Genomic DNA, 12,101 nt, shown 5'->3' with positions numbered 1-12,101 from the left:
TATGCCGCTGAGTATTATGCTCTGTAGATGTGCTACTATACAATACATGTAATACACTGCATATCCAGCTGCAATAGGACATTTGGTGATGTAAGTGGCGTACCATTGAAGAGCCTACTCTGATATAACTCTTGTTGTATACTCTTTGTAGGCCATTCTGAGATAACCAATTTCCACTGATCCATAACTGAATGTTACTATGTGTGAGGGATAGTGTAATGCTATTATGTCTTCTTTATGGTGATTCTGCCTTATTCTATTTACTTCCTCTCTCCTCCTGCCTGCCTTTGCTCTCCTGCATTCCTTGTTATCCCTACACCTCTCCTCCCTGCTGGCTGTCACACTCTCTTCCCTTTGTATTCCCGGGTGTTTAATCACTTATTTGTATAACTTATATTTTCTGTTCGCCCTCCTCCTACTCTTTATCTTGTTATGTCTGATGTCACCACCTTTACCCCCTGTAACCTGGCACAATACCTATCTTTTTTTACATCCTTCACCTACAAACCCCTTCCCTTTTTCTCTGATCTCTGTCCTTCTCACAGTGGGCAGACAGACCACAGCTCCTGCCACAATCACCACTGCCGCCACTAGTACAGCCCTGGGTTTGGTGGAACAAGGTAGTAGTGTCCTCTGGGCACGTCCCTCCCTCTTTTCACACCTGCCCTTTCCTTCCCTGAGAAGTGACTGCATGTGGCTGCTTCTTGCTAGCTGCCTGTCTATGGGGTCATTACAAGGAGACTCCAACCCCTGCGGAGACCAGTGCGGAGACAATGAAGAGTAGGCTACAGTATTGTAGATATGAAATGACGCTTTATATTTTGTCCAGTGTGGGGACACTGGAGAAATTGGGTATAGAGGTTCAGCCTGGAGTGCAGACACTTTAAATTTCAACCTGAAATTATACAGATCCATTGGCTTTTGAGAAGAAGGTGTTACAGAAGGTGTGAGGTGTTACAGGAGGTGTGAGAAGGTGTTACAGGTGTGAGAAGGTGTTACAAGAGGCGTGAGAAGGTGTTCCAAGAGGCGTGAGAAGGTGTTACAGAAGGTGTGAGGTGTTACAGAAGGTGTGAGAAGGTGTGAGAAGGTGTTACAGAAGGTGTGAGAAGGTGTTACAGAAGGTGTTACAGAAGGTGTGAGAAGGTGTTACAGAAGGTGTGAGAAGGTGTTACAGAAGGTGTTACAGAAGGTGTGAGAAGGTGTTACAGGAGGTGTGAGAAGGTGTTACAGGAGGTGTGAGAAGGTGTTAAAGAAGGTGTGAGGTGTTACAGGAGGTGTGAGAAGGTGTTACAGAAGGTGTGAGGTGTTACAGGAGGTGTGAGAAGGTGTTACAGAAGGTGTGAGGTGTTACAAGAGGCGTGAGAAGGTGTTACAAGAGGCGTGAGAAGGTGTTACAGAAGGTGTGAGGTGTTACAAAAGGTGTGAGAAGGTGTTACAGAAGGTGTGAGGTGTTACAGAAGGTGTTACAGAAGGCGTGAGAAGGTGTTACAGGAGGTGTGAGAAGGTGTTACAGAAGGTGTGAGAAGGTGTTACAGGAGGTGTAAGAAGGTGTTACAGGAGGTGTGAGAAGGTGTTACAGGACCTGTGTAAGAAGGTGTTACAGGAGGTGTGAGAAGGTGTGAGGTGTTACAGGAGGTGAGAGAAGGTGTTACAGGAGGTGTAAGAAGGTGTGCACTGCAGGTGGGGCAAATGTAACATGTATATGAGAGAGTTAGATTTGGGTGAGTTATTTTGTTTCTGTGCAAGGTAAATACTGGCTGCTTTATTTTTACACAGCAATATAGATATCAATTTGAAGTACAAACCCCGCCCAAATCTAACTCTCTGCACATGTTACATCAGCCCCACCTGCTGTGTACATGGTTTTGTCCATTAAGGAAATAATTTGCTTTTGCGAGCCAACCTGAATCACTCCCTAATGTCTTATTGGGCCCAAGGCTGTTTCTTGTTAATGTTAACATTCAAAGACAACAGAAAGGGAACAAAACAGGTTTGGTCAGCTGAGCATCCAACTGTCAAGCCGTCAGCATGACTTGCAATCTGCGCACACAGCTTCCTCTATGGTGGGAAACTGTCTGCCCCACTTGGGAACAATGGTTCGATTACAATTCAAGCGACTGGGCCAGGACAATTGTTCAGTGGGGATATATCATGCTCTTCTACAGGCCCACCCAAACTGTTTTCTTTAGCCTTCTGGCAACAGGACAAACCACTTTCTGATGAGTTTGTGGTGTCCAGGACATCAAAGATGCATACTTATCTGTTGAGGTCTTTGAAGGACACCAGTGTCATGCTGGGTTGCCATTCATGGACTGTATTTTCTGTTTTGCAGGGCCGGTGGGGGGGACGCCCCGGTGCTCACCCGCTCCGGCGCTCGCCATCGCTTCGTGCAGGGGTGCGGCCGTCGCCGCCCCCGTCGTGCGGCCCCCCCTGATGGAGCGGAGGTGACCGCGCTGTTCCCCCCCCCCCCTCTCCCCTTCCTGCAATGCCCGGGCTGTACATCACCTCCCCCAGCACCCTCCGTCCCCTCCCCTCACAGAGGAGGGGACGGAGGGTGCCGGGTGAGGTGATGTACAGCCCAGGCATTGCAGGGAGGGGAGGGGAGAGGGGGGGGGATCAGCGCGGTCACCTCCGCTCCATCAGGGGGGGGGTTTGATGCGGCCACTGCTGCATCGCTACATGGGGAGATGGTGCCGGGTGATGCTGAGCGGGCCCCACGGCATCGCACGGGGGGGGGGGTATAGTTGCTTACCTCCATGGGGGGGACGGGACCTTCTGCTCCTTTCTTCCGCCCTCCAGTGGCCGGCGCCCTAGGCAAATGCCTAAGGCTGCCTAGTGGTGGCGCCGGCCCTGCTGTTTTGTGCTCTGTATTTTATCCTGGAGACAGTACACGATTAATTCCTTTATGCCTGCTCTTCTGAGAAACACGATGTGGACAATCTGCCGATCAAGGCAGGGTCCCAAACTTGCTTTATTTGCAAGAGCAATAATCAGTACAAATCCTTCAATCTCACAATTTTTTTGCCCAATTAGAAAAAAAAAGAGGATGTCTTCCTGGTGCTAATCAGAGGGTGTTGACAGAGGACAATATTGTGTATTCAGAGTCACATGTATGGCGCACAGGCCTTTAATTGTTTTTCATAAAGTTCTTAAGGTAGATTTTTGTCAACCTTTTGAGGCAATAAAGTTATTCAATGTCTAGCTGGAACACGTCACATCGTCATGTGACCAGCTTATCAGACTGTTTCTGAAGGCATGTTAATTGCTTCTCTGGTTGCTGAAGTTCCACAAACTTAACAAGGATCACCACCACCGGTGACCATCAATCTTCAGTTCCATTCTCGGGGTCTTTAGCATTAGGAGTTAAGTTGACCATACATCTACAGATTTATTGTCCGATCTGGCTGGTTGGAACAAAAACCTGGTAATGGATGTGAGCAAATGACAGTTGACCATTTGCCTCGAAATGCTGGAAAACTGACAAAAAACTGTCATTCAGATACTACCAGGTTTTTGGTCCAACCAGCCAGATATGACAATATATCTGTAGATGTATGGCCAGCTTCAGTCAGTGGACCAGATAAATCTGCTTCAACTCTGAATGGTATTCATTCATCTAATCAGAGGACATTGGGCACGGAAAGGATGTACCTTGTATTTCAACTGAGATACTATACTGTCAACACCCAGTTGACCTGTCTCTCCATAAAGATCTTCTCATGTAAAAAAGGTCCATTAATATCCATAAAGACAATGTGAAGGCACTCATAAATCTTTTGCCGTGAGAGAAATCAGCTAAAAAAAATATATATCATCCGAAAAAATGTTACAACTAACGTGGCTGAGTTCAATTCATGGGTGGAAATATCTGGGGCATATTTATTTGATAGGCACCCCTGAGAAGGGTCCCTCCATCCCTAGGAAGATCCATTCACTCAGAGGTCTTTCAAGTGGGAAGACAACAGTATACTGACATGATGGTATTTCAATTGAACCACAAGTGGGTTCATTTCTGATACGGAACAAAGGCACTGTTGGTAGGCACCATATTTGTTTTGGAACTTTATCTGTTTCCTGTTGCCTCCAGTAGCAGTGTTTCCATAGGTTCTGAAGACATTAATATTCCGGGCATCTGTTCTGGTCTGGCCAAAGAAGTTATGGTACATATGTCAGTTGCAAGTTTTAGCTTAGATGGCTTAAGTAATATAACCTATGATCCGTGATCCACATTTCCATATGAACCAAGCTCTGAAGTGCAATACATTCTGGAGCTTGGACCCCATAGGTAAAGCCATCTATACATGGGTTACCCAGTAGAGGCCTATGATCTTCGTTCTGCATTCTCTTTGAGAAGGATCCAACCTGCCCGCACCCTCACCAGCGGCTGTGTCATCCTGCACATGTGCAGAAAGGCTCCTGGGCCCTAAACCAGGAAGTCCAGTGATCATAAAGGACAGCTCTTATCAGATGATCTAATCTTTGCTATATTACTGTAATCTCATTTCTAGGTACAAATGGCAGGATGTATCATGGGTGGGATGCGTAGTGCATCCCACCATTTATGATTTGTTGTTCTTGTTCTAGGAGAACATTGCTAGATGCTATGGGCAACAGCTCAACTTGTCATCTTTAGGAGCTTTGATACTTTTCCCCCTTAGACCTCAAACTCCTATTAGCAGTTGTTCATAGAACCATTCAGCAAATTCTCAACTGGTCCTTTTCAGAAGGTGTGATACATCTTCCCCTTAATGTAGAAATGTAAGTACCTGCTCTCCCGGCTGAGACTCTATACTCCTTGCTCTCCAGCGTGCACCCACCCTCCCCCGAGTGGTTTCTGAGGTAACCAGTTCCATAATGTGTTATAAGTACTGGAACAGGGTTAGGTTACTACTTACCTTTTACTGTTTGACTGATGCTACATTTTACGCTTGCTGTCCCAAACTGTATGATTTTAGGTTCTCCCAATTTGTTATCAGTCCTGTATGATTTTTAGGTTCTCCCACTTATATATCAGTCCTCTAATTTGTGTCTTGTCCTCGATATGTGCCAGGGTCTGCCTGAGTCATTAGGTGCAGTAGGTCATACTGTAGGTCCTACCTGGAGATGCTGCATGTAGTGTGCGTACCTTGGTGCATGCTGTACGCTTAGGCATGTCATGTGCATGGCATGTGCTGAGAAGGAACTCATAGCCTTAGTCTGAAATACATAGTTACATAAGTAGCAGCGAGCAGGGAGCGCAAGATGCGAATGCTGTGTTTGGACAGTGTTTCAGTGGACGGGCATGTATTGGATGTCCTGTTTTGCCAGCCTGCTGTTGCCCGAAAAATATGCACAAGTCTGCCATTTAAAAGTGCCCACCCTGTGTATTTTACCTCTGTGTATCTTTTCCTCCCCGTCTTAATTCACTTTTTCACAATTTCTTTTCTCTCTTTCTCTCTGCCTCTTACTCTCTTTGTCCCTCTCTTTATTTCTCTCTGCCTCTCTCTATCTTTCTCTATGCCTCTCTTTCACTCTGCCTCTTTCCCTCTACCTCCCTTATTTCTCTTTGCATCTTTCTTTCTTTCTCTCCCTCTCCTTCTCTATTTCTATCTTTGTCCCTCTCTTTCTTTCTCTCTGCCTCTCTCCCTCCCCCTTTCTCTATATTTCTCTTTCTCACTTTTCCTTTCTCTTTGCCTCTTTCCCTCTACCTCTCTTCTTTCTCTCTGCCTCTCTCTCTTTCTATCTATCTCTTACGTTCTCTCTGCCTCTTTTCTCTATTTGTCTCTCTCTTCCTTTCTCTCCGCCTCTCTTTTTCTTTCACTTTTCCTTATGCTCTGCCCATTTTTCGCTTTACCTCTCTTCATTCTCTCTGCCTTTCTATCTTTCTCTATATGTGTATATCTTTCTCTTGTATCCCTGTCTGCCACTCTATTTCTTCCACTCTCTCTGTCTTTCTCTTTCACTCTTCCTTTCTCTCTGCCTTTGCCCCCCTCCGACCTCTCTGTTTCTCTCTCACTTTCTGTCTGTCTCTGTTACCTTCTTATATGTGTATCTCTTCCTCATCTCATTGACCTTTTTGCCTCTGTTTCTTTCTCTTCCATTCTTTCTCTGCCTCTCTCTCTCTCTCTTCCGTTCTCTCTGCCTCTATTCTCTCTGTGTGTTCCACTCTCAATCTTCTCTCTCTCTCTCTCTCTCTCTATTTACCTCTCTTTTCTCTCTCTCTCTGTTCTTCTCTTCATCTCTTTTGGTCTCTGACTTTCTCTCTTCCTCTCTCTGTCTGCCTATCTGTCTCCCCCTTTTTCTCTGCCTCTCCTCTCTGTTGTAATTTTTCTATTCCTTATTTTATGTTTTCTTTGCTCCCTGACTCTCTCTTTCTCCTGTGTATTCTTCCGTTCCTTTTATGTTTCCTGCAAGGTAAGTTCTAGTACTTTGTTTCTTGTATTACATTCTTGTATTTGAAATTACTTTGCTATTTCCAATATCTGTGTGCAATCATTTATCAATTACACTCCGCAAATTACCATTTGGTTATGCCTGAGGCTAATTATTGTGGACTCTTTTTCTCACACAGTAAATTTCCCTTTAAAACAAAGTTTTTGGGAAAAGTACATGTACAGTAACTATGGGTTAATGTATTAGTAGCATTTACGATAAGGGCACCACGTTGGATTTATGATCAAGCCTCCCTCAGGCATGTTAAGTGCAGCCTGTGGGCTTATTGAGACTAATTGAGTCCAGCCTACAGGAAGTCTCCATCTTGTCTTTGCGGGGCAGTTTGGAGCGACGGTATGAAAAAGGTTGCTGCCTTAATCATGTATTTCAAGTTTTAATTGTAAATAACATATCTGGACTATTTTCTTTAATAAAAATGTAATAATAATTTGTTACTGTTTTTCCTTCATGTTCTGAAAGTGTTTGACAGTCTCTAGCTACAAGAGCATTGCTCATAGTATGGACTGTGCACTGACGGTGCCGGACAGTCTCTAGCTTTGAGAACATTTGCCATAGTATGGATGGTGCACTGACAGTTCTGGACAGTATCTAGTTGCGAGAACATTGCCCATAGTATGGACTGCGCACTAATGGAGCCAGACAGTCTGTAGATACAAGAACATTGCCCATAGTATGCACTGTGCACTGATGGTGCTGGACATTCTCTAGCTATGAGAACATTGCCCATGTAATGGCGTGTGCACTGACAGTGCTGTACAGTCTCTAGATACAAGAACTATGTCCATAGTATGGATTGTGCATTGATGGTGCCGGACAGTCTCTAGCTATGAGAACATTGCTCATAGTATGGTCTGCTCACTGATAGTTTCTAACTATGAGAACATTGCTCATAGTATAGACTGTGAATTGATGGTGTCTGACGGTCTCTAACTAGGAGACTATTATCCATAATATGGACTGTTCACTGACAGAGCGTGAAAGTCTCTAGCTACAAAAACATTGCCCATAGTATGGACTGTGCACTGATGGTGCTGGACAGTCTCTAGCTATGAAAACATTGCCCATAATATGGAATGTGCACTGATTGTGCCGGACAGTCTCTAGATACGAGAACATTGCCCATAATATGGACTGTGCACTGATGGTGCCGGATAGTCTCTAACAATGAGAACATTGCCCATAAAATGGACTGTGCACTGATGGTGCCAGACAGTCTCTAGATACGAGAACATTGCACATCCTATGGACTGTGCACTGATGGTGCTGGACAGGCTTTAACTACAGAATGAGAACATTGCCCATTGTATGGACTGTGCATAGATGGTGTCAGACAGCCTTTAACTATGAGAACATTGGCCATCGTATGGACTGTGCACCAATGGTGCCGGACAGTCTCTAGCAATTATAACATTGCCCATCATCTGGACTGTGCACTGATGGTGCTGGACAGCCTTTAGCTATGAGAACATTGCCCATAATATGGAATGTGCACTGATGGTGGCAGACAGCCTTTAGCTAAGAGAACATTGCCCATAATATGGAATGTGCACTGATGAAGCTGGACAGCCTTTAGCTAAGAGAACATTGCCCATAATATGGAATGTGCACTGATGGTGCCGGACAGTCTCTAGCTATGAGAACATTGCCCATTGTATGGACTGTGCACTTGTGGTGCTGGACAGCCTTTAGCTATGAGAACATTGCCCATAATATGGAATGTGCACTGATGGTGGCAGACAGCCTTTAGCTAAGAGAACATTGCCCATAATATGGAATGTGCACTGATGAAGCTGGACAGCCTTTAGCTATGAGAACATTGCCCATAATATGGAATGTGCACTGATGGTGCCGGACAGTCTCTAGCTATGAGAACATTGCCCATTGTATGGACTGTGCACTGATGGTGCGTTTCATAGCCTTTAACTATGAAACATTGCCCATAATATGGACTGTGCACTGATGGTGCTGGTCAGCCTTTATCTATTAGAACATTGCCCATAGTATGGACTGTGCACTGATGGTGCTGGACAGCCTTTAGCTATGAGAGCATTGCCTGTCATATGGATTATGCACTGATGGTGCTGGACAGCCTTCAGCTATGAGAACATTGCCCATAGTATGAGCTGTGCACTGATGGTTCCGGACAGTCTCTAGCAATGAGAACATTGCCCATTGTATGGACTGTGCACTGGTGGTGCCGGACAGTCTCTAGCAATGAGAACATTGCCCATCATATGGACTGTGTACTGGTGGTGACCGACAGCCTTTAGCTATGAGAACATTGCCCATAGTATGGACTGTGCACTGGTGGTGCCGGACAGCCTTTAGCTATGAGAACATTGCCCATCATATGGACTGTGCACTGATGGTGCTGGACAGTTTCTAGCAATAAGAACATTGCCCATAGTATGGACTGTTGCACTGACAGTGTTTGACAGTCTATAGCTATGAGAACATTGATCATAGTATGGACTTCTCACTGACAATGCCTGACAATCTCTAGCTAAGACAACATTGCACATAGTATGGAATGTGCTGGACAGTCTCTAGCAATTAGAACATTTGCCATAGTATGGACTGTGCACTGACAGTTCCGGAGAGTCTATACAGCTACGAAAACATTGTCCATAGTATGGACTGTGCACTGATGGTGCAGGACAGTCTCTGGATATGAGAACATTGCCCATAATATGGACTGTGCACTGATGGTGCAGGACAGTCTCTGGATATGAGAACATTGCCCAAGTTATGGACTGTGCAGTGACAATGCCAGACACTCTCTAGCTATGAAAACATTGCCCATTGTATGGACTGTGCACTGGTGGTGCCGGACAGCCTTTAGCTATGAGAACATTGCCCATCGTATGGACTATGCACTGATGGTGCCGGACAGCCTTTATCTATGAGAACATTGACCATAGTATGGACTATGCACTGGTGGTGCCGGACAGTCTCTAGCAATGAGAACATTGCCTGTTGTATGGATTGTGCACTGGTGGTGCCGGACATCCTTTAGTATGAGAACATTGCCCATCGTATGGATTATGCACTGATGGTGCGGACAGCCTTCATCTATGAGAACATTGCCCATAGAATGGACTGTGCACTGGTGGTGCCGGACAGTCTCTAGCAATGAGAACATTGCCCATAGTGTGGACTGTGCACTGGTGGTGCCGGACAGCCTTTAGCAATGAGAACATTGCCCATCGTATGGCCTGTGCTTTGATGGTGCTGGACAGCCTTTATCTATGAGAACATTACCCATCATATGGACTGTGCACTGATGATGCTGGGCAGCCTTTATCTATGAGAACATTGCCCATAGTATGGACTGTGCACTGATGATGCTGGGCAGCCTTTATCTATGAGAACATTGCCCATAGTATGGACTGTGCACTGATAGTGTCGGACAGTATCTAGCAATGAGAACATTGCCAATCGTATGGATTATGCACTAATGGTGCGGACAGCCTTTATCTATGAGAACATTGCCCATAGTATGGACTGTGCACTGATAGTGTCGGGCAGTCTATAGCAATTAGAACATTGCCCATCGTATGGACTGTGCTCTACCACTGGGCTAACATTGACAACTAGTGATGAAATAATGGCCTCATATTGTGAAGTCAGTCAGGGAAAGTTGACAGTGACACAGAGGTGTAATGCTATTTACTCTTTAATGACAGTCCTAGAGGTAAATGTACTAAAGCTTCTAAAAATGAAAAGAAGTGATGTTACCCATAGCAACCAGTCAGATAATTTCTCTATTGCATCCTAGTAAATGATAGACAGAATCTGATTGGTTGCTTGGTGGCAATATCACCTCTTTGTGTTTGTTGAAGCTTTGCTAAATGTACCCCATAGAGAGAAAGGCACACTTTGCCCAGAGAGTCAGCTAAAGTTGTATGTGTGTTATCATTGACAACTCCCAGATATATGCTGATCACAGTCTCTTTTTTGGCCCTGCAGCAGCTAAGAGTTTGTTGAACAAGAAGACGGATGTTGGAAAGGTAATAATAATACTAACAACAACGGATGCAATATGTTTTGTTCCGCATACCTATGTTCCTTACGTACGCGTTTCTCCATTCCATTACTTAACAGTTCAGTCTGTGGAATCAGATTTACTTAATTATATCTGTTATGAATTTGCTATGTTACTTCATTTACTGGTAGCTCATAGTTAAAAAAATGCACATTTTATTAAAATATGATCTTTGTACCAGGTACTAGAGAACACAGCAGCTACAAAGGAGGATTACAGTATGTGAACTTGCCATAAATGGCATGGGAGGAATATTTGGTGTGGATTATTAGATAGATAGTCAATAGGTCTACTCCAAAAGGTCAACAGGGTCAAAATGCCAACACCTGAAAAGGTAGAAATAAATTTTTCACTTTTTTTTTTGTCAATGTGATCAACTGTTGACATGGAGCCCTAATTAGTGTAACACGTACCCTTGCCTTACTTTGGCATCGGTGCCTTGCTATATTCTCCCTCTATGCTGACATGGAGCAAAAACATGGGGGTTAAAAAATCATGAAAAACCTTGTCATGTGTCTACCTTTTAATGTCGACATTTCGACCCTGTTGATCTATTGCATGTTGACAATTTGGCCATCTAGACCTATTACATATTGACCTTTTAAGATAGACCTATTGACAGTCTATCAAGACCAGGCATGTCCAAACTATGGCCCTCCAGCTGTTGTGAAACTACAAGTCCCATCATGCCTTGTCATAGTTTTAACATTCCCTAATATCAAAACTGTGGCAAGGCATGATGGGACGTGTAGTTTCACAACAGGCCATAGTTTGGACATGCCTGATCTAGACACTGTAGATCTACCAACCGGAACCAGGATTGTTTTGGGTTGAGAATCACTGGTTAAGAACCTGATATCTGGCTCACTAAGGGGCTGAACGAGACCTCCTCATTTATGGTCTGCGTATGCGCATTGTCACCAGTGCGAATCTGCAGACCCCGGAGGCAAAAACCCTTCAGCAAAGTTTCTCATCGGCGAGGAAGCCTGTGTGACAGGCAAGGGGCATTTGCTGGGGGCCGCCCAACGTTTCATGGGGATGACCATAGAATTGCTGGGTGCAGACGTGCCCCTGCCTGAACGGGGTGGGCGGATGACATCACATGATGTCTGAAGTCTTGGCTTACTTTTCACAATGAACAGAGGAAAATTCATTCGATGGTGAGTAACCATCGAATGATTTTTCGTCTGTGCGGGCGCATGCGAGCGGATGTGTAAGCGTACACATCCCCTCACAGCATTGTGTGGGGATATGGGCGGCAGGGTGGGGGGCGTGCTTTCAGCAGGGCGGGGTTTACCTGCTCGCTAGGCAATTAATATACACAGCCTAGCGAGCAGGTCTGAATTGGGCCCTTATTGGCATTGAATAAAGCCTTAGTTATTGTGCCTGCCCGACACACATTGACGTGCCTGCCAAGACCTGCTGCTGGGATCTGTGCAAGCTGGAAGTGCTCCTAGATGTGTCCGATGCGAGCAGGGGCACTGCATGTAACAGCACAGATCCAAGCACACCCCCTACTGAGAGAAAATGGTTTGCTCCTTAAATATTGCTTTGTTTAACTTTATTTATTGATTAACTGTTTCCTTACATTACAAGAACAATGTGCTGTTATTACATGAGGCCG

General features: G+C 45.0%; 1 protein-coding gene across 28 annotated transcripts in view; it reads left to right on the top strand.

Annotated features, from left to right (window-relative positions):
* The window catches only part of CAMK2B (calcium/calmodulin dependent protein kinase II beta), a 116,023-nt gene that overhangs the window by 79,497 nt on the left and 24,425 nt on the right, over nucleotides 1–12,101 (top strand). For 8 of the 28 annotated variants that reach the window (XM_083184675.1, XM_083184672.1, XM_083184674.1 and 5 more), the window contains exons 13-14: nucleotides 546–620; nucleotides 10,405–10,442. In XM_083184675.1, the coding sequence (XP_083040801.1) occupies nucleotides 546–620; nucleotides 10,405–10,442 (113 nt within the window). Of the gene's footprint in view, nucleotides 1–545; nucleotides 624–10,401; nucleotides 10,443–12,101 lie in introns of all 28 variants that reach the window. The other 20 variants (XM_083184677.1, XM_083184683.1, XM_083184680.1 and 17 more) reach the window with 3 other exon arrangements.

Source organism: Crinia signifera, chromosome 4, assembly GCF_055691185.1.
Source record: "Crinia signifera chromosome 4, ASM5569118v1, whole genome shotgun sequence".
Lineage (NCBI taxonomy): Eukaryota > Metazoa > Chordata > Amphibia > Anura > Myobatrachidae > Crinia > Crinia signifera.
This window is presented reverse-complemented; position numbering and strand designations above follow the sequence as displayed.